General features: G+C 34.5%; 1 protein-coding gene across 5 annotated transcripts; it reads right to left on the reverse strand.

The window, feature by feature from the left end:
- Positions 1-520: 520 nt before the first annotated feature.
- LOC138324239 (placenta-specific gene 8 protein-like) lies at positions 521-13,056 on the reverse strand. Of its 5 annotated transcripts, none has more exons than XM_069269340.1 (6): positions 12,922-13,050; positions 10,424-10,591; positions 9,686-9,789; positions 4,233-4,362; positions 3,754-3,893; positions 2,614-2,679 (listed from the first exon to the last, which is right to left on the reverse strand). In XM_069269340.1, the coding sequence occupies exons 4-6, from the start codon at positions 4,342-4,344 to the stop codon at positions 2,629-2,631; spliced, it is 303 nt and encodes a 100-aa protein (XP_069125441.1). In that variant the 5' UTR covers positions 4,345-4,362; positions 9,686-9,789; positions 10,424-10,591; positions 12,922-13,050; the 3' UTR covers positions 2,614-2,628. The 5 variants fall into 5 exon arrangements, with proteins under 5 accessions (XP_069125426.1, XP_069125432.1, XP_069125418.1 ...); XM_069269337.1 differs by lacking the exon at positions 2,614-2,679 and adding an exon at positions 2,767-2,832; XM_069269325.1 differs by lacking the exons at positions 2,614-2,679; positions 9,686-9,789 and adding an exon at positions 521-1,871 and having other exon boundaries at positions 12,922-13,047.
- Positions 13,057-24,288: the final 11,232 nt, after the last annotated feature.

Below are 24,288 nucleotides of genomic sequence, written 5' to 3' on the forward strand. Positions count from 1 at the left end.
AATATTGAATTTGTACATACGTATGTACACCATAGACGGTATGTTTTAAGTGTTCAGTAGGGACTCTATGATTTATGTATACCTACGCGTCATGTATGGTCCCAAAATCACGAACAACGCCTTCTTCGATGTCTTCCCTTGCAGCAGACTTTCGGTGGATTTGGATTGTGTATGTTTTTTTTCTCAATTTTACGTAATTCATGTTACTGATCAATTAATGTAGTGAAATGTTAGGAAGATAATTGCAAAAGAAAGTTCTTATAACGGTTATAACGGTTATAGAAGTTTTTGTTTCGGTTGCATTGACGAACTATATCTGATATTATTGCACAGTAAAAGTAATAGTACTTGGAGCTAGTTGTGCCTTTTGTTTATCGACAACTGCGTTATATTGAAAGAGAAAAGGTACATTTATCAACATAAACTTACAAATTATAACTTATGATTTTTTGTCTTTGAAGAGACATTGATGAAATTGATAATTTTAGTAATTAATAAAGAATTATAAATAATGAAACTTAGATTATGACCGGTTTTATTGATGTTGAAATCGTTATTTCAGAAACGTATTGTTCTTGAATCAACTTTAAATATCATAAAATAAATATGGTATACCGTAAATATATCTTGTTTAACTCCAAAATTCAACACTGCACACTTAGTATACTGTACTAAATTCAATATTTAAATGAAAATCCAATTTCTTTATTCCTTTGTTTGAGTCCTTCATTCACAGCATCTATGGGTGGCCTAGGCACTTTGATAAAATGAATACATATTAATTATTTTTTGAGAGATGTAAAACTAAGTATATATATATCACAAACATTAAAATAACTCTGTAAAAAAAGCAATATTAAACAAAATAATAATTAAAAACCTTTGAAACAGACATTTGCAGTTAAAAATCTATAGATTTGTACGCAATTGTCACAGATGCAATTAAAAATTTTAAAGTTGAACTGACACATTGAAGGTTTCTTTTGCTCCTTTTGAAGAGGCCTAGAAATCTGGTTTAGAGGCTATGCATGCTAGGATAAAGGACAATTAACACAATAGCAGCTTCTTATAAAGAGGCCTAGAGATCTAGTTTAGAGGTTATGCATGCTTGAATAAAGGACAACTAACACAATAGCTGCTTCTTATAAAGAGGCCTAGAGATCTGGTTTAGAGGCTATGCATGCTAGGATAAAGGACAATTAACACTATAGCAGCTTCTTATAAAGAGGCCTAGAGATCTAGTTTAGAGGCTATGCATGCTTGAATAAAGGACAATTAACACAATAGCTGCCAATCTATGTTAGGTCATCTGACCTGAAACGTCATAGTAAGCTAGAGTCACCATCCATCGCCATCCCTCGCCATTCCCTATTAATTAACATTTCTTTAAAACAACTTCTTCTCAATAGCCAAAAGGCTGAAGAGAGTATGTTAGGTAATAAGTGTTTTTTTTTCTAAAATAAGTTTGTTCAAATATGTCACCAGCACATTTTCCAAGGTCAAAGCGCGATATCAATATACATAATTTTCCATGAAATCTCAAAATATGTACAAAATCTTATTCTAAGCATTTCATCTTTTTATAAAAAAAATATTATTTCTGCGTGAATACAACTATTAGTGAGACAGAAATATATACACGAAGAAGTCATCATGGCACATTGTGTGTTTTAAAGCATTTATGTCATGTTGTATAATTGAAGGTGTTTGTTTTAACACTTCTGGGGGATTTTTCGATCTGGAACTTCATCATCTCCCCCAAAATCTTCATTATCTTCCTAAAGTCCCATATTATCCATCTCCCTGGACATTTGGCATACAGCACACATGTAGCAGCAGCTAAAGGCACAGATATCACCCAGGATACTTCCCTAGAAACACAAATAAATAATGTCAATATTGATATCACCAAGGATACTTCCCTAGAAACAGAAATAGGCAATGTCGATACAGATATCACCCAGGATACTTCCCTAGAAACAGAAATAAAAATGTCGATACAGATAACACCCAGGATACTTCCCTAGAAACAGAAATAAACAAAGTCGATACAGATATGACCCAGGATACTTCCCAAGTAACAGAAATAAACAATGTTTATTCAGAAATTACCCAGAATACTTCCCAAGTAACAGAAATAAACAATGTTTATAAAGAAATCACCCAAGATACTTCCCTAGAAACAGAAATAAACAATGTCGATACAGATATCACCAGGATACTTCCCCAGAAATAACTGTCGACACATAATCACCCAGATACTTATGCAAGTACCAGAACAAAATAAACAATGTTTATACAGAAATTACCCAGGATACTTCCCAAGTAACAGAAATAAACAATGTTTATACAGAAATCACCCAGGATACTTCCCTAGAAACAGAAATAAACAATGTCGATACAGATATCACCCAGGATACTTCCCTAGAAACAGAAATAAACAATGTTTATACAGGTATCACCCAGGATACTTCCCTAGAAACAGAAAAAAACAATGTCGATACAGATATCACCAAAGTTACTTCCCTAGAAACAGAAATAAACAATGTTGATACAGACATTACCCAGGACACTTCCCTAGAAACACAAATAAATAATGTTTATACAGACATCACCCAGGATACTTCCCTAGAAACATAAATAAATAATGTTTACACAGATATCACCCAGGATACTTCCCTAGAAACACAAATAAATAATGTCAATATTGATATCACCAAGGATACTTCCCTAGAAACAGAAATAGGCAATGTCGATACAGATATCACCCAGGATACTTCTCTAGAAACAGAAATAAACAATGTCGATACAGATAACACCCAGGATACTTCCCTAGAAACAGAAATAAACAATGTCGATACAGATATCACCCAGGATACTTCCCAAGTAACAGAAATAAACAATGTTTATTCAGAAATTACCCAGAATACTTCCCAAGTAACAGAAATAAACAATGTTTATAAAGAAATCACCCAAGATACTTCCCTAGAAACAGAAATAAACAATGTCGATACAGATATCACCCAGGATACTTCCATAGAAGCATAGATAAACAATGTCAATAAACTTCTCTAGTAACAGAAATAAACAATGTTTATACAGATATCACCATGGATACATCCCTTGTAACAGAGATAAACAAGATCGTTACTGCATATTTCCAAAATCGCGAGGGGAATGGGGGCATTATAGCTATGTATTCATGGCATGTAGTTCTACCTTTTTACAATACTCGTCATATAGTCACTTCCATTGAGATAAAATAAAATAAAAATCTCTTAGGAACTTATTATAATAAAATGCATTTTTCTACTGACAGACAACATGTACAATCTCGCTACAAAACGAAACTAGCCCTATGACAACAGTAGCTCATGAAAACAGTAACAATTAGAATGAATTTGGGCAGACCAATCTCTATTTGAAAACGTTACCAACACAATTATGAATGTCTGTCACCAACAGGTTATAGAGATGTAAAAATCTTGCTTAAACCAGAAACAATAATTATCATTGTGAAATGTTTACATAAGTCTACTAGTATGTATACCCATGGAAATAATTGTTTGGTGCCATGTGAATATAGTGTAAAAGTGGATATAAATATTTTCACACAAGTCTTACTTACAGTAATTACAGACACGTCAATCAAATCGGGAGCTACACACAATATGACAATGCAATGTGTGGAAGTCAAAAGGGGAACATGTATATAGATTCGAGAATGAAGATAAACAGAAAGAGTTTGTGTACCCTTATTCCGCCGAGAGTCCTCAAGCGGGCTCGCATAGCAACATTGCTCCCTGGACAACAGTATGGCAGCAAGCAGCATTCATTAAGACGGGAGGCGTTCTTACACTCCATACAGGGCAGGCACAGATACGTCATAATACCTGTGAAAAAATAATTAAAATTAATTTAACAATACTAATTTAAAAAAAAAAAAACAGTTCTCGATAATAATGATGATCGTAGTTGATGGTGATGATTATGATCGTGGTGGTAGTGTTGGTGGTAATAGTAATGAATGAATGAATGAATGATGATGATGATGAGGTGTTATGAATGGTGGTGGTAGTAATAATAATATAATGAATGAATGAATGAATGATGATGATGATGAGGTGGTAATGAATCGTTGTGATAGTAATGGTGGTGGTAGTAGTAATGAAATAATGAATGAATGAATGAATGAATGATGATGATGATGATGATTGAGGAGGAAAACTTACATGAACCACAGTCGGAGAAACAGCCAAAAAGTCCAGTGGACCATTCTCTGTGTCCGGACACTTCACCGATCCTCTGAGGGATGGGCTGTTGCATTACTGGGACGGTATTCATTGTTACGGCTCAAGTGGGCTGTTGAGAAATGATATCAAATCAAAAATTAAAAGCGGCTGTTACCTAAAACCTGATACATGTAACTCACAATTATACACTTCATAGAGTGCATTATATCACTTTTGTCATCATTTTGATCCCTCATTCAACATACAAATATGTTAAACATGAAGACACTCGCTATCTATGAGCCACTTCAACCTATGCCAGGCAAATTACATGTTCTTTAAGGGCTTCTACCGTTATGCGTAAACTTGTCACTCTAATAACCTCTCAATACAGATGTCCGTATCAGAATATCCAGGGTATTTAAATTGGGACTGTAGCATGCGAGATTGAAGGGATACGAAGTTTAAACAAATGAATGACCTTGAATAAGTCAAAAAAGCAAACATCCTTGAACGACTTTTTGTCGATAACTAAGAGGTCTAGAGACCTTTTACTGGGTATGGAGCATGTTTTGATGAGAGGCGACCACGTTTGTTCAAATGAGTGAGCTTGGCCTACGTTTAAAGATGCTCTGTCGACGACAGAAGATAAATAATGTTTACCATGATGCATATACATGTCTGTTTAACTCAAAAATAAATATAACATTTTTGATTTGCTTTTGTTGTCTGCGCAATCGGTACCTCATTCCATATAGGACATAGTGTCATGTTTTTTTTCGGGATGCACTTAATTTTTTAGGTACTTTTACATTGAATTAAAATAAGAAACTCAAACTTGTCAAACACAATAAAAGTGTAAAGTAAGTAATTTTTGATACTTAAAAAATACTAGTTCATATGCTTCTGTTTCTGAGAGATAAAAATACCATTATAGTCTAATATTCGCTAAGGCACATTAGGCATACACGTGTGCTCTTTTGCTTCATGTCGACATGTGTTTGGACAGGACAAAGCAGACCTGTATTTCATTATGTAACCGATACGGATCTATGTAAATATGCTCCATCAGAATTTAAAGATCTAGTGCAGACGTATTAATCCCACTACCTAATGATGTGAAAATTCACAGGTAGACCGAATTTCACCTCCTAGACTGCATGGTTGTATAGGATCTCGTACCTGTGGATTGGCCATACTAAACATTTCAAAACTCCATGACATTTGTCAATGGTAATTTCTGTTAGTGAAACTATACGATTTCATTACTTCTTTGTTTGTTTGTTTGTTTGTTTGATTTATTTGTAAGGACGGCCTCCCATGTATGCGGTGTGTTGCGTGTATGTTGTGCGAGGTGAGTGTACTGGGAGACTGCGGTATGTTCGTGTTGTGTCTTCTTGTATAGTGGAACTGTTGCCCTTTTTATAGTGCTATATCACTGAAGCATGCCGCCGAAGACACCAAGCAACACACCCCACCCGGTCACATGATACTGACAACGGGCGAACCAGTCGTCCCACTCCCTGTATGCTGAACGCTAAGCAGGAGCAGAAACTACCACTTTTATAGACTTTGGTGTGTCTCGGCCAGAGGACAGAACCCAGATCCTTCCTCACAGGGGCGAACGCTCAACTCAAGGCCAAAAGTGAGGCGGTGCCAAGGGAGGCATTAGGAAAGATAACGTCAGTTAGGAAGACGAGAAAAGATAAGATCCTAAATTTAGTCGCCTTTTACGATCATGCAATAGGGACAGCAGGTACAATTCTAACGCCCTACCTGCATTACTTCTGTTTTGATAGATAAAAAAACATTCGTCGGCGGTGTAGCATCTTTTAAGTGTTATTAAATATTTAAAAACTTTTTACTGAAGTATACTGTTAGTCTCAGAAAAGTTGAGTATTTAGCTTATTTGATATCTGATAACCGTTAAGGCCCATCCCTTGGCTCTTGCATAGTCTTTTGCTTTAAATAAATGATAAATTGATGATAAAATATGTACAAAATCTATTTTACTTTTTCTAAAAAAAACTATGTAAACTTATATATATCGGTAACTTATATCTACTTTTTATTATTAAATTTCTACATTCAGTTACGAATTTGTTTATATCTTATTTTCAATCGCAAACTGCAGTATGACATGTTATAAACACCCATTGTATTTTTATGAAGCCATGAAAATATTAAAATAACGATTTGTTTTACGAAATAGAGTCACTATTGTTTCATCGACTAACCACAAATATTTCTATCTATGAAATTATATCAAAACTTCAAACCACGAAAGAAAATACATATGGATAGATCATGTTATACTCTGTAGTTGTTAAGAATTCGCAGGTTCCACCAAAGTCGCAAAATTTAATACTTCGCGGAATTTTTCAAAACTCATGCTGTTACAATAATGTTGCAAGACTAATTCACGAAAATAAACCCCCGCGGATAAATTACAAACAGAAAAGCGCGAAAATTTACACCCACGAAATTTTAACAACTATAAAGTACATTATAGGTCTTCAGAATTCACTGCATAACCTCAATTATCGATTAATATTCATGTGAATAAATGTCAATGGTGTTTTTAAATTATGCATAGGCCCCATTAGAAATAGGAGGAAAATCCCTTTCAGATATGACCATCACATACCATCTACCAAAAGTTCACGACAACTACGTATAAATGAACAAACGCAGTATACGAATCTATGTAATTTCCCCCATAATGAAGTAAATCGAACGCTGATACCTGACCTATTTTATTAAAAAAAACTTGTCATAATGTTCTCACAACAATATATTATTCTACAACAGATAAAGGAAATACTGGATCATAAACGGCATGTTTGAACTAGGTTTGCTAAAAAAAATCAAAAAAAAAAAATCATGTAGGCATGTTTGAATAGGACAAGACATACCTGTACGTTATATAACCGACACGGATCTATAGTGAAATATGCTTCATCAGAGTTTACAGAGCCAGTGCAGAACTACTCCTTTGTAATGTAAATATTCATAGCTAGACCGAATTTCACATAGACTGCATGGTATATTGATCTTGTACCTGTGTACTGGAAGAGATTTGTAAATGAATATCGGCTATACTAAACATTTTAAAACTCCGTGACATTTGCGATGCTCTTAAGATAAAAGAATATTTCGTTCAAAGGTAATTTATGACACATTTTTTATCACAAATTTAATTATATCACACTTTATTTTCCATTTATGTCAAGTAGCTTGGATAGTTATTTAAAACACTGCATCATTGCTATTCGTGTTTTTACACTCGCAAATTAATCTTCGGGTTTTAATTTACATTTTAAAAACAACCACGGTTCGTTGGCCTTAGAGAATAATAAAATAAGATTTTAACCCATCACAGCCTAACAAAAGACGTTCTTGAAGTAAGGATGTATCGTATAATTATTCAGGGTAGGTTTTAAAACTTTTTAGGTCACCTGACCATAGGTCATGCTGACCTATTGCGATCGTCTTTTGTCCGTCGTCGTGCGACGTCCGTCCTCCGTCCTCCGTCCTCCGTTAACATTTTCTTGTGAACGCGATAACTTGAGTAAATATAAACCGAGCTTAATGAAACTTTTTATGTAGACTAACATTGGAAAGATCTCGGACGAGTTCAAAAATTCAGCATGATTCGACTTTAATTTACGGAGTTATTGCCCTTTGCAATAATAATTATTGAACCTTGTGAACACAGTAATGTGAGTAAATATGCACGAAGCTTTATGAAAATTTGTATGTAGACCTATACAAGGTAGGTGTTCCTATTTCGTGAACAAAAGACATCAGTTGGCTTGTAAATTACGTCACTAATTTGTATCAAATATCAGGTGACCGTTAAGGCCCATGGGCATCTTGTTATATTAACATATGTATTTAATATTTATATTTAAAAATGTCCTTTAGTTTGGGAAAAACATCAATACAGTGTATACCTTAGTTATTTGCGTATAACATGATAGCAAATAAGTTCACCTTAACTTGGACCGACTCATCCTGATATAATTGTGATAAAATGAGCTCAAACGGCTCAAGGTTGTTGCATATGGGAGTTATTTCACACTCATTTGTTATTTCATCTTGCTAAAGGGCGTGTCTTAAGTGATTTTGAAAAAAAACTCATTCGTTTAAATTAGTTCCATATCATGCAGCTACCCGTTGTGTAAGTAAACTTTACTTCTTCCATCAAAGCCCTAGTTCTAATATTTTGCGTATATCGCATTCCATTTGTTCCCTCATCCACCAGAAGCAACGATGTCAGGTAATTTGTCCTATAAGTAGATATAGACCTATTCAGATAATGTTTTGGGATACTATACTTGGAATCATAAGATATGTTATTAAGTGTTTGTATCTGGATTGGTTCGTGAGGTGCTTTTACCTTTTGCAATACTTAGACATTTAAAGGTATCAAAAATCCCTTTCAAACACGATGATTAACTTGTAGAATAAGACATGTAGTGCACGTATAAATATCATGACACAGCTGAATGTCAATATCCTAGGATATATAGAATGAATATGAACATGATGGGTTTGCTGTATTGACGTAATAAATGCCAGACACAAGAGGAGACCCACGGTTCGAGGTTATATTTTATGACACATCGGTGCTACATTTCTAAAGTCAACTATCCCTTTTTGGAGAGAGCATACATACACTGTACATAGGCTTTGCTCGCTGGTCTATCCATGTTTAATCTATTTGATTTAATGAAAAATATTTGGAAATGAAAATTATGCCTTAAAATCTGTTTTTGGACTAAACCTTGAATTCGGTTATTTGTTATGTTTGAGTTACTCTTGCTTTCTTGTTGAATTAAGAATCTTAATAGCGTTCACTAATTTGCCCATTCATGAAAGGAATTACTGTTCAAATCGACATAAACACACATAAAGAACAGATCGATTATAAATGCACTTCATGCGTGCACACATTTTGGCGCAGCTGCAAGTTCGGGAGGGGTTGACATACCACCTCTGACATTTGAGGGAATACGTGTTTAGGAATATGAAAAGGCTTTACTAAGCTACATGTATTCTCATATATCGTATTAACATATCGGAGACTTGACTATGCTAACTGGTTAAATGAGATTAAACTACATTTTTGATGAAGCACTTTTAAAAACTCTTACTAATATCCTATCTGAAAATCTCAGACATAAAAAGTGTTCACCCTATATAGAGACTGAATAATTGGTCCCCTGTTCTATCTACAGAAAATATATTTGAACTGAAACAAAACCTGAAGTTAATTTCTAATTTGCTTCCTATTTTCCGATTTCTTATTAATTACCAATTTATGTCTATCTGTTACATTGCATTGCAAACATTTTGAAACGACAGAAAATCCGTTATAAATCGTTTATTTAACGTCATATATTTGATGATACAAATTTATGTAATCGCTAAACGAAGAGAAAACTCACCTTGCGATGTCTTCTCGATCGGGGAAAAGTTCACAACTTGTGTTCACGAAAAGCACTACCGATCGCTCTCTCCGACGAAATCGTCCTAACCGTACCGATGTTTACTGTTTCCAATGGTAACAGACATGCGTTACGTTCCTAACGAACATGTTTTGTATTTTTTGTAAGATTTTAATATATTACATCCTGGTTAGTTTAAAGTTTACCTTGATCCCCTACTGTGACTGCATATATCATGAACTATCAAGGCGTTGTAACCGGGATAAGCAATTAAAACAGGGACATGGCCATTAGTGACTGTTCTTTAGTTATTATTTTTTAATATTGCTTTATTTTGCTAAGTGAAAGATCTAGACAGTGTGATGGGGTTTGATGGCATGCTATGGAAAGAAAGTAAAGAAAAAAATGATCAGGGTTCATTGTTATTGAAACAAAAATGCCGATCTTTTGAAGACTTAGGTGCAGGCTTTAGTAGTTGTAGTTTTAGCTAATGCTTCACTCACGATAAATATAATTTCGAATTTAAACTCATCTTTCACTAAACAGCCTAAACCGACCACGACGACTCTCATATATCCTATATACGGTACGTATTACCTTATCTCTAGACCTCAATATACATCAAAACTTTTACAAAGTAAATGCCATTTTCAGTGAACTGGAAACACTTGAACTAATATATCACTTTCCGTAACGTTGTGTATAATCCTGTATAAGGTCTTCCATAGGCGTACTCACGATATCAATGCTGCATCAGGTATCAATAAAAGGACATTTCCACATGACTGGCTGGGAACACATTGAAAGCACATAGAACGTTCCTGAGTTGTGGGTCGATTTGAAGTTCATTTGATTAATATGCTTGGTATCCAGATGTTATTGATACGGAAGCCAAATAGTATCACGCTGAAAATGTGAAACTTTGAAATAAGAAAATAATTTCGCAATGATTGAATAATTATGACATATTATCATTGGTAAAATATCTTGTTATCACGAGGGTCGATCTCGCTATTACCAAATACTGAACTTTCTTTAGTACAAAGTAATTATCTCGTTAAGAAGTTTTTCAGTCCATCACCATCAGATCGTGGGCTATTCAAATCGCCTTTTTTTTCGTGATCCGTTCATCACATTGTTAACAATTCTTGATACCGCTATTTCTCAGACACTACTGAAGGAATCCGTCTCAAATTTCATCTGTTGGTTTCCCTTGAACCTTAACTGTGCTTTCGCACTTTGGGACCAATCGGTCTAAATAATTGGTCTGGTCGAATGACCATCATCTTGGATTTTGATAGTTGAAGGTTTGTACCGCCATTTTTTTTAGAAATACTGAAGGAGTCTGTCCCAAATTTTATATGTAGGTTTCCCTAGGGACCATGTGCATATTGCAGTTGTGTCCGATCGGGAAGCAAGATAACCAACAGGCAGTTACCTTGGATTTTGATAGTTGAAGTTTGTTATCGTTTTTTCTCAGAAAGAATTAAAGGATCGTTCTCAAATTTCATATGTAGTTGAAGTTTGAAAAGCAGAAAAAACCTCTTTGCAATGTCAGACATAGAATTCTTTGGTGGACACAAACATCTCTCTTAAATCCATTGTTTTATTTTCTACGCAATGCTATCCGTCTTTCATATATTAATAATTCATCTTTATTTTTTTTCTGGCTTTCTGATTGGCCTATTCATTTTTTTTTCATTCCACGATGAAAAAAAATCATATCCGAGAATGGCGCGAAAATCAGCCGTTATCTCACGTCACAATAGAAACATTAACGTAGTGTATTGATTAAGAAAAAAAAAATCCCTTAGAAAAATTCTGTGGAATCGTACGTGTAAACGTATTTAAATTTTATGAAAACAGCCTGAAAAATTAATTATTAGCATAGAAGTCACTATTTTTTAATTTCATCGGGGTATGAAACGAAATTTCTTACATACCCCGATGAAGCTAGAAAAATATTGACTTCAATTCTTAAGTGATATATCGTTTTTACTATTTACTATTAGTTTGAGTATGTAAACAGTATTCAAATCATGTAAGTATATGCAAATACAATACTCCGAAATTTCAGACACATTATGTGTATAGACCGTGATATAGCACTGATATATTATTGCTCTCTATTACACATATATAATTCAATAATCTATTATCTTACTGTATTACAATGGTTTCGTAATATTCAGTCAATTAGTATTCCGAGACCGAAACTAAGGAGTGTATTGGATAAATCATCACTCATCATTCCAAGAAAAAAATAATACATTGTTTTGACAATGTCTCGAAGTCATGTATTGACAATGTCTCGATTTCACTAAAATGAAAATATTTTTGCACCATTAATAATCGGGAATATATTACTCTTTTGGAAATACAATGAACACAATGCGAAATGAGTTACATATGGTATATTCCTCACCTAAATAGACTTATATATCGTGTATAAAATTCAGCGTCTAAAAGGAATGAAGACGGAGAGCCTGATATTTTTAAGTACACTTCAAGTGTCAAAATATAAGTAAAGATGATCTGCTGTTGTACGCAACACACCAGCATCTACAGTCCGGGAGTCAGAAAATTTAGATTAGACATGTAATTATGCTTCCATACACAATTGGAGCGTATCGTAAATACCCTACCTGCAGGACAGAACAGAAGTTGGAATGTTCATGACCGAGTTTGGAAAAAAAATATTCTGGTCACGTGGTGTTCTCGATTAAAACTGGGACATACTTAAGATAACTTAGATTTATTCTATCAAGATTTTATCAAAAGTTTCCTTCTCTTTATCGTCCATATTGACTTAAGTCTCATGTCAAGTGTTTTTTCTTGATTCTTATAAATGATAAAACAATTCAGGCATTCATAGCATTCTATTGGCCATTATTGTCTTTAGTAATAGTTTAGATTAGAATTTCTACATTAAGTGCATTACCATATACTGTACTAGTATTTCCTTCCAAAATAAAAATGGGGTCGACATGTTAACCCAGAGTTTACTATAAAGCACGAATCTTCATTTTAAGTTCTATAAATGGAAGTTATGTGATAAATAGATAAACACTTTGCTATGTAGTGTGAAATTGATTAAACTCGATGAATATTTATTTTTATCAATTATCAAGCACATGTATTAAATACCTACTCAAATTGGTTCATCCTTATACAATGAACTCATCCTACTAACATGTAATTGATACACATACATCAAAATGTAAATATAAACATACCAGAAAGTGAGAGGAAATTCTGCGGGGAGTCTAACTGCAAGTCTTCTTGTCCTCTCCGTCGTCTGTTATACGTCTGTTATTTGTCCGATAACACCCCGAATAAAGTACGATGTTACTTCCTTTTTCGATTACTACGCGACGTTCAAAGTACATGTAAATATCTAACTCTTCCGGGAACGTTGAATGATACAAAATTCATGTCAAGACCTGAACCAAGGTAAACAAATCAGGAGATGTAGTTAACGTCATGATCAGTAGCCAAATCTGGAGATGTAATTAACAGCTGTAGTAACTAAATCAGGAGATGTAAAGGTAAACAATACAAATGTCTATTATATTACAAATTTCCGGCTTCTTGGTCATCTTGGTCATCTTCAAACAGGCACAAGGAAGCAAAAACAGCTATGTAAAATTCATTTTTAACTTCCAATTGCAAGATACCTTTAAAGTGAAACTAGTTATTTGATATGTTATAAAGCCGTTTAAATTCATTTTACCTCCCTGCACAAAGCCAAAATTTCATCTCTTTAATAAATGCATTACATTTATATGTTATTTATTATATCATAGTATTCCCTCGTCTCCATCCCATCCAGATCTTTTCAACCTTTCTTATTTTCTTTTCGCTTTCTTTCAAGCTCTGTCACTCTTTTCTTAATATTCAATGAAATGTGATTGGCCTGTTTCTTTTTCAAACTTCAAATTTGTGTTATTTCCTCCTTCATTTCATTTCAAATGTCAAATGTCATGTTTTTTTTTAAAAAGGGATGGACATCCTCCCTCTAACCACAGGTCTATCTCTTTACTATCTTCTGTTGGAAACTTGTTTGAGAGAGTTATCTATATTGACCTGTGTACTTATTTTATTGAAAACCCCCTCGTTTACAATCACCAGTCTGGTTTCTTGAATGGACATTCTAGAGTATATCAGCTTACAAATATTTATCACCAATTATTACTAATAAAATTTAAATCATATGAAATGACAGACAAATTATAGTCTTGGCTAGAATAATAGAGTGTTTAACCTCCTTTGAAGTGAGACAGAAGAAACCTCCTTTGAAGTGAGACAGAAGAAACCTCCTTTGAAGTGAGACAGAAGAATCTCATCCCTAGAGGTGAGATTTTTGAGTTGTCTGCCTTTGTTGTAAGCTTTGCCTCGTATTTGACCGCTTAAGAAACTTATCCTGAGGGTTGAACTCTCCTGTCTCATCCCTAAGAGGGTAAATGCTTCTTTTTCTCTTACCCTATGCACCACTTTATTTCATTTCAACAAATTTTATTGCAAATAATATGCAAATGGTTTAAGCAACAGGCAAAGCCTACATTATACATCTCCAAACAAATCCGGTATCGGACAATTATCGACAAAATATTTTAATATTTGACATAACATTGTGAATAAATATTATTATTAGTGTATCTCCCGAACCTATCGCCGTAGAAAAAAATCTAAAAAAAATCTTTTAGTTTCAGATATATATTCTGAAATACATTGCAATAAATATGTATTTTTTTCTTCATCACAATTGTCACAGTCATGTAGTAAAGTTTTTGTGTTAAAATGCGAATGGAGAATATAAGAGTTATGTATTTTGGTTCTGAGCGATGATCTTTGTTCAATAAATAATGGACATATAAAAAGATAGTGTTCTGCTGTTTCATCACCAAGGCCACACGAACAAATTGGAGAATCTCTCAAATGATCGCGAAATAGGTCAACATTTAGATTGCTAGAGGAATTTCTGTGCTGGCACAGAGTAATATTCATAATTCGAGAACCTTTGTTTATAAAGATATTTGTTATATCAGGTTCCAATTTATTAATGTTAAAAAGGAGTGTTTTAAATTGTGCAACAGTAATAACATTCGATAAGTCAAAGTTTAAAGGGACAATTCACTCAGGCTAATTCTTTTACAAAACCAAGAAGTGAAATATGACATAAATGTTTTGTTCTATATTTTTTATGAAACAAATAACGTTAAACATTGACAAATTCCACGTCATTGTTAAGTATTTTGATTAATATCGTTGAAATATCAAATCGTTGATCAATACGATTATGCAGGTAGAATATGGACGCTGTACCTATACCCGAGCCAAAGTCACGCACGTTAAACAAATGAACTACATAACCACTGCGAAGGTGATAAAATGATTTTGAGGCAAGATAATTCACAAGGTAAACAAACTATTGTCAGAGCGATTTGAGCAATTATAGACAAAAGTTGCATTACTCTACGAGCAAGGGACAGGGTTCGGCATACAAGATGTTCGACCACAATGTGTAATGGCGGACAACGAGCGAGTTTGAAAATTTCACACACATCTAAATCTAAATTCCATTAGAACTGGTTTTTTTCCGATATATGTACAAATGTTAATGTTCTCTTAGAATAAATTGTCCCTTTAAAGCGAAATAATTAAATTTCCCAGCCCTGCAGGTAGGGCGTTAGAATTGTACCTGCTGCCCCTATTGCATGATCGTAAAAGGCGACTAAATTTAGGATCTTATCTTTTCTCTTCTTCCTAACTGACTTTATCTTTCCTAATGCCTCCCTTGGCACCGCCGCACTTTTGGCCTTGAGTTGAGCGCTCGCCCCTGTGAGGAAGGATCTGGGTTCTGTCCCCTGGCCGAGACACACCAAAGTCTATAAAAGTGGTAGTTTCTGCTCCTGCTTAGCGTTCAGCATACAGGGAGTGGGACGACTGGTTCGCCCGTTGTCAGTATAATGTGACCGGGTGGGGTGTGTTGCTTGGTGTCTTCGGCGGCATGCTTCAGTGATATAGCACTATAAAAAGGGCAACAGTTCCACTATACAAGAAGACACAACACGAACATACCGCAGTCTCCCAGTACACTCACCTCGCACAACATACACGCAACACACCGCATACATGGGAGGCCGTCCTTACATGACCATAGCTGTTAATATGACGTTAATAAATCAAACAAACAAACAAACAAACAATTAAATTCCCTAAAGGTAACTTGGAGTTCTGCGCATAGGAATATTAAAATATCTTGTTATCATTAGTGGATATCTCTCATTTTCAGGCGGATATAAAAATGGTTTTACAATTTCAATCAAATGCTGTGGAGCAAAGCCACGGAGTATCTTAAACATAAGAATAATTTTGTGCTTTTGACGCCGATCACAGAGAGATTCCCAAGGTAGTTCTTTATAAGGTATATCATGGGAGGTACCTCTGCGCAATCCCGTTATAATCCTAGCGGCTTCTAAGTGAACAGACTCTAGCAGAAGTTAAGTACAATTATCCCATAAAACATCAGCATATTCTAAAATAGGTAAAATATAAGTTTGATAAATGTTTAAAAGAGTTTTACGTGATATTCTTTTCTTTAATGTTTTTAAAATATTGATCCTTTTAAATGCTTTCTGGTATACATAATCTATATGGTGAGTCCATTTAAATCGTCAGAAAGTAAAACTCCTAAATGTCTATGTGTGCTAGCTGTATGAACCGTGTTATTGCCAAAGTATATCGGGATGAATGACGTTTCGTTTCCTTGATTCAGTTTTTGTGGGGTTAAACTTTATGTCTCTAATAACGACGTGTCACTAATGCAAGGGAGGATGACGTGACCTCAATGAATTGTCATCGTCGCCGTTTTCATTATTGTCTTGACGATATTATACTAATACCGCAACGTCGCGATACTACTGTCGTGACGTCATACAATTGTTGAGCACGTGTAAAGACCTCGTAAAACTTGTTTTTATACATGGTTTGAATAGAAAAATTGGCAAAACTGGATTTCCCTGTCTGGGGTAAGAGAAAAATCTATCTTACATAGCATTTCATGTGTACGGATAAATTTGTGTTAGAATGGAGAAAACTGCGTATATGCCACCTGGGCATACTCTAAATACTGTTAATATAATATTTTGATCATGTATCAGTACCGTATGTCATATCCTATTAGGCCTCGTAGCCTTTGTACATGTGTTCTGACTGATGCAGACAGTAACTGTATTAAGTTTTGGTTCAACAGGATAGGATCAACTTTGTCAAAATGTTGACGACTACGCCTGAAAAATAACACCTAGGTACTGACTAATGATGATTATAGCGATATTATTGAGTGAAGTTTTTGTCTTTAAAGATCAGAATCCACAGACACATCAATTCAATAAAATGATTATAGTACCTCGATATTTGGTAAATCATCTCCACGATGCATTTTACGACTCAATTAATTGCAGGATATAACGCTGCGTTTAATAATGTACACAATTCCCTAAGATGTCCATTATTACAACAATGAACTATGGAACAACATACACTTCAGTCGCTGGTAAATATATCACGAGGCATATAGTCGTATCCGAACAACTGGCAGTCGCGTAAGACATACTGTCTCAACCCTAACAACAGTTCTCTGTCTATTGTCTTGTACATGTTAACTAAGTCTCTTCGTTTAAACTCAGAAACATGTGATGGATTGCTGGCCTTGACCGCCTCACGGTTTATCGTGTCCACGTTCTGAGAGTCTGGCATGGGAACATCCGGGTCTATCATGCCACGGAGTTGAAGCGTTCTCAACATACGGTGATACAATTCCTAAACAGTAAAACAGTCTGGCATGCTATATCGAGACGTCTTTTCATGATACCGGTTGTATAAGGATTCAAATAGAGATTTCGTGGTTTCGTCGTAAGTGCAGTTTTTGGCCTGAAATATATGATTGAACTTATTGTTATGTCCAAATATGACTGTCTGCAATATAACGTTAGAACCATGACTTAGCTCATCTTTAAATACTCTAAATGCGAGAAAATGATACAACCTTGAACCGTAATACTTGATATCTTAAATTCATATTTCTTTGTTGATGTCTCCCTATTTCTGCGTTTTTACCAATTCGGCCAACGTTTCTCATGAAATAAATCATCTATATCATACTTAAATGCAGTTTATCAACTGAATACATATTTAAAGTAGTATTTCTTGTAATTTTCACTGAACCGATATGTCGTTTTAACATTTGATATGAAACGTGTATCTCGATGATTTAGCTCTCAAAACCATATGTCAGCGTATAAGAGCGCTGAAATCTAGGGATCATATATTCCCGGTTTTGAATAAAACGCCATCAATCACCGCCATGTTAGAGTACCTTCGGGTTTTGTCGGAATTCCGAATCGTATCACGTGACTGACGTCCACACGTCCTTCATGTGGTGATCGAGGTAACTAGCGTAAGTGCACATGTGTTTGTTTACGTTTTTCTTCTGGCTAATATGAGCAAATCGTGCTGGTATATGTCCACAGAGCGAGTATTTGAAACATCTAATTAATTCACACATTGCCGTAATTCAATATTGTGTGTATCAAATATTGTAATGTCCGAGCATTATTTTCTTTGTAGATCCATTCTGCTGAGGTCGACTACATGTTTTGTTTACGAAGAATTGTTGACATTTCTCTTGGTTTCACAACTTTCGTGTTATTTCGAGATTGTCGCGACGATGTTCGGAATAGTTCGGAATGATTCGGCCTCTTTCGAGCCTATCTTTCACGTTTACACCTTAAAAAGATTTTTTACTTTTATAATTAAAAATACTTCAAGTGCTGCAACTTTATAAAAAGTGGTAAAATTGGAAAGTTTAAACGGAGAAAAATATGTATAACACTTAAACAGTTTTCACTATGACAAAAAGAGAGAAAGTGATAGACCATACAACTTTAACCAAACTAAACTTTTGACTAGTTTTGTGAATTTTCCCATTTGACTGCATTCCAGAACAACTGGAAATTAGAAATATGAAGTTGATGTCCTAGCGAGATAATCACACATTCAATAATGACTTATGCTTTTCTCGATAATTGAAATCAGACACAATAACAAACACATTTAGTGAAACAAATGAATCTTTATATCCATGGACCCATACACATGTGGTCATTAGCAAATTACATGTACGTACGTTATATCGTCTTATCATGAAACCTTTGTATTAGGATACATGTATCAATCAAGATTCCAAGGTTTCGCCCTAATTGCAATTTTTGGCCTGGAATATATCGTTGAACTTATTAATATGACCAATTAAGGCTGTCTCCAATATAACGTTAACACCATGACATAGCTGATCTTTAAATATTCTAAATGCGCGATAATGATACGACCTTAATCCTAATTGCACAATATCTTAAATGCATGATTCCTTCTTGATGTCGCCCTAAGTCGGTATTTTCATCAATAAGTTCGATATTTTACTTAATGCTTGGTATCTATAACTATGAACAAACTTTCTTATGAAATCAATCAAATGTATCCTACTTGTATTCAGTTAATAATCTGAATACATATTGTCTAAGATTAAACATTTTGACGTTTTTCTTAATTCTTCATTTTGACTGCACTCCAGAACAACTGAAAAATGTAAGAATAAAGTTGATGTCATTACGAGATTATCAGACATAATTAATTAAGCTTTTCTCGATCACTGAAATCAGCAACAACACAGAGACATTATAGTAAAATGAACACATTTGTGTATTAATGGATCCATACTGATGTTGTCAAGACTAAATTACATTTTCGTAAATTATATCGTCTTTTCATGATAACGTTGTATTAGGATACAAATCGAGATTTCATGGTTACGCCCTAAGTGCAGTTTTTGGCCTGGAATATTTGATTGAACTTATTAATATGTCCAACTAAGACTGTCTACAATATAACGTTAACTCCATGAGGTAGCTCATCTTTAAATATTCTAAATGTGATAAAATGCTACGATCTTTAACCTAATTACACAATATCTTTAATGGATGCATATTTACTTGTTAATGTCTCTCTAAGTCTCCGTTTTTACCAATACGACCAATGTTTCTCATGAAATAAATCATCTCTATCATATTTTAATAAAATAAATCAACTGAAAACATATTTTACCAAAATATACTTTTTATTTTTCTTATTTCCCCATTTGACTGCATTTCAGAACAACTGGACATTTGGAACACGGATTGATGTCCTAGCGAGAAAATTAGAAATGTAGTATTTCTCGATCACTGAAATCAGAAACACCAACAAACACATTTTAAAATCTTTATATTCATCGACCCATACTGATGTATTCATGAGTAAATTACATTCTCGTAAGTTATATCGTCTTTTCATGATACCGGTTGTATTAGGATACAAATCGAGATTTCATGGTTACGCCCTAAGTGCAGTTTTTGGCCTGGAATATTTGATTGAACTTGTTAATATGTCCAACTAAGGCTGTCTACAATATAACGTTAACACCATGTCCTCGCAAGATTATCACATATTCAGTAACAACAACAAACACATTATAGTGAAAGGAATTTCCGTATATTCATGCACCAATACTGATGTGGTCATGAGTAGATTATATCTTCGTAAGTTATATCGTCTTTTCATGATACCGTTGTATTAGGATGCAAATCGAGATTACATGGTTTCGCCCTAAGTGCGGTTTTTGGCCTGAAACGTATCATTTAACTTCTTTTTTTTTTTTTTTTTTTTTTTTATGTACAGGTAAGATCTTTATTGACAAAGGCAATTATTTAAAACTGTGCAATATATATTTGACACAACATATTCATGTAGTGTCGTAAATCCTAACTAAATAAAAATGAAAATCTGAAATTTTCAGGAAATTGTAGACTTTCAGAAGTTCTAGCTTAATCTGTTAGTATCATAAACATATTCAATGCTCTTTTAAGTGCCTGAAAATCTAGAGAATGAAAACAATATCAATGCTATAGTTGAATCAGGTAATCGGATAATAATATTGCATTCATCGCATTTATCTCTAATGTGTTCAATGATCAAGAGGACAGAATAAAAAGCTTATTATATGAGTCTGTCATGTGGACAGGGATATATCAACCCCTGTGAAAGATTTTGATCGTCAACCCTCGGCTTCCGGATAACTCGAGGCTTGCCGAGGGTTGACGCCCAATATCCTATGTTTCCCAGAGAGGGTGAGAGGGTTGTAGTTAATAGATTTTTTTAACTACCGATCATTTAACTTATTAAAATGTCCAACTCAGGCTGTCGCTAATATCACGTTTACACCATGACGTAGCTCATCTTTAAATAATCTATATGCGAGGTAATGATACTACCTTGAACCTAATTACACATTATCTTAAATGCATATTCCCTTGTTGATGTCTCCCTAAGTCTTCTTTTTTACTAATACGACCAACGTTGCCCATGAAATAAATCATCTCTATCATACTTAAATGCAGTTTAACAAATGAATATAATAATCAAATTAAACTTTCTTTCATCATTTGACTGCTTTCCAGAACAACTGGAAATTGGAAATATGAAGTTGATGTCCTAGCAAGATTATCACATATTCAGTAATGAATTATGCATTTCTCGACCACTGAAATCAGAAACAACAACAAACACATTTTAGTGAAATGAATGAATCTTTATATTCCTGAATCCATACCGATGTGGTCATGAGTAAATTACATTTTCGTAAATTTTATCGTCTTTTCATGATTCTGTTGTGTTAGGATACAAATCGAGATTCCATGGTTTCCATGGCAACTGCCCCCCCCCCCCCCCCCCCGGGAACGGGGGGGGACAAACATGTTTTTTGCCCCCCCCCCCCCATTTTCGCCGACTGAAATGTTCTTAAAATGCATATTTGAAAGAAAAAAGGGTCATCCTGCACATTTTTGTTCTTCATTCTAAAAAATTTTCCGCTGCGCGGCGCATTTCCTAAAACGTTCAAGCACATAATGTTCAAACCTTTTATAGTAGAAATTCAATAGACATGAACTATACTAAAAATGTCCATTAAGGGATTCTACGTACTACATTTGTATTTCAAAAAAAGTCTCTTAAAAGATTACTTTGTTTATATGTCTTAGCAAGACAATTAATTTATAATTATTTTGAGTTACAAAACAATGTGCCGATGGTGTGAATACGGTATGTTCAGATCGAGCAGGTTTGCACAATGATTGACGACACAATTATCACAATTATCGTTTCTAAATGCAGGTTACTTTAAATCGAAAAATTACCATGGTAAGAACGCTTTAAAATCATTAAAATACATCGTAAAACTCATCTCAGCCATACTAAATCGTATTTTTTTCCCGGGGAGACCCCCGCACCCTCCAAACACCAAAATCTTGCGCCTTCAGGCGCTCGCAAATTCATCAAAATGCATCGTGAAACTTATCTTAGCCATTCTAAATCGTAATATTTTTCCCGGGGGAGACCCCCGAACCCCCCTAACACCAAAATCTCGCGTCTTCGGGCGTTCGCAAATTCATCAAAATGCATCGTGAAACTTATCTTAGCCATTCTAAATTGTAATATTTTTTCCCGAGGGAGACCCCCGAACCCCCCTAACACCAAAATCTCGCGTCTTCGGGCGTTCGCAAATTCATCAAAATGCATCGTGAAACTTATCTTAGCCATTCTAAATTGTAATATTTTTTCCCGAGGGAGAGCCCCGAACAACCCCCCCACCCCAACACCTTCGGCGCTCACACGCTAATTTGGCCAATTTGCGTATTCGTTAATTTCCTTTTAGCAACCCCACTGTCTATAAATGTGAACAAGGATTATATTTAATGATATATGAAAAAGGTATATAAAATATATTTGTTGTGTGTTGAATTAATCTCCTCCTGTATGTGCGGTGCGAGGGGGGGTGTGTTACAAAATATTGAGGACCTTTGCCCCCCCCCCATTACGTTTCATCTTCCTACGCCACTGCTAAGTCAAGGTTTTAGCCTATTTCAGCACATTTCGCCCTAAGTACTAAAACTCTGTGTTATATATATATATATACATATATATATATAATATATATATATACTGTCTATAGACAACGGCAGTATCTTCAATTACGGTATATAGAACATACGTATGTGCTTAGTGAGTCTCTCATGACAGACACACCGTTTCAGTTGACTGAAATATATAAATTGAATGTACATTTCATGGTATAGCATTGTAACCGAAACAGACACTGAAGTCGTCACCGAATCTGCTCCAAATGGACGGCAAAAGTGTTTGGTTACATGCCATTGTAGTAGAAGAGGATATTGGATCCTAGACTTGTTTTTAACAGGTGAGTATTACAAGTTCATTAGTCGAAATAAAATCGAAATCGTTGTGAGACAGAATGGTGTTCATTGTGTCAATACATCAAAACCGAGGCTCACATCTACGGTTGAATTTAAACTTCCATGGTAGAATTACCTATATATATTTAACGTTCATGTTTTTCGTTTTTTTTCCATTTTAGAATGTATTTACAGAGATTAAGAAATATCTTTCTCCTGATTGGTGTGGCCTGTCTGACGATGCTGGTGTTAGCTTATCACTTCATCGTTACAACAAACCTGAAAGGTATTGGATTCAATGCAATAATGTCATTTTACTATATAATAGACCTTCCCTCAAACCACTTTTTCAAAAGTCTAAATAACACACAAAGTTGTAGACGTATAATGTTTATGATATTTCATTTAGGCAAATGCGACATTTAGCAACATAAAGCGAAACATTTGTGAGATTAAATATGGTATAGTTTTCTCGCCTATCAGAGAGAGACGAACTCTACTGACAGTTTATGATATTTCATTTAGGCAAATGCGACATTTAGCAACATAAAGCGAAACATTTGTGAGATTAAATATGGTATAGTTTTCTCGCCTATCAGAGAGAGACGAACTCTACTGACACACTCTAGAGTTGCTATTGATATTAATGATTTTAACAAAGCGTTGCAAATGTTATGTAAGTTTATTAAAAAAACGCATTTCTTTGTTAAATAAAAAACTAATTGAAGCTATATTGTGATCCAATTTGAGATGATAAAACGTGAATTGTATTATTCAACAATATGACATCCTCGATACTCTAGGGGTTAATTCCACTAACACGACAGTAGATATGATCAAGTTTAATCCTTTGATGGACATCAGAACAATCGAATAACGGTACATTGCGGTTAATTGGCTTTAAAGTCCAAATATTCGTATCTGTCTATTTTTTTCGTTATTTAGAAGGATTTTGAAATAAAAAAATCCTATTGTAAATCATGCAGAGATAGGACTAAAATGAAGTAAAGATAGACAGTGACGATTCGGAAAATTTTGTTGAAGATCAAAATAGATATTAAACATGGGTAAGTGGGTCCCACTTTTCAAACAAACCGAAGTTAGCCGACATTGTAACGTCGTTATCGAGAACAATGTCTTTCCGAGAACGGATGTACCCAACCTATTGATAATCATTATCTACATTCTGTGATATAACTTACTTTTAACTTCATCTACAATATAAGGGTCGAAACTAACTTGACTCTTTGCTGCTAA

The sequence above is a fragment of the Argopecten irradians genome, chromosome 1 (genome assembly GCF_041381155.1).
Source record: "Argopecten irradians isolate NY chromosome 1, Ai_NY, whole genome shotgun sequence".
NCBI lineage: Eukaryota > Metazoa > Mollusca > Bivalvia > Pectinida > Pectinidae > Argopecten > Argopecten irradians.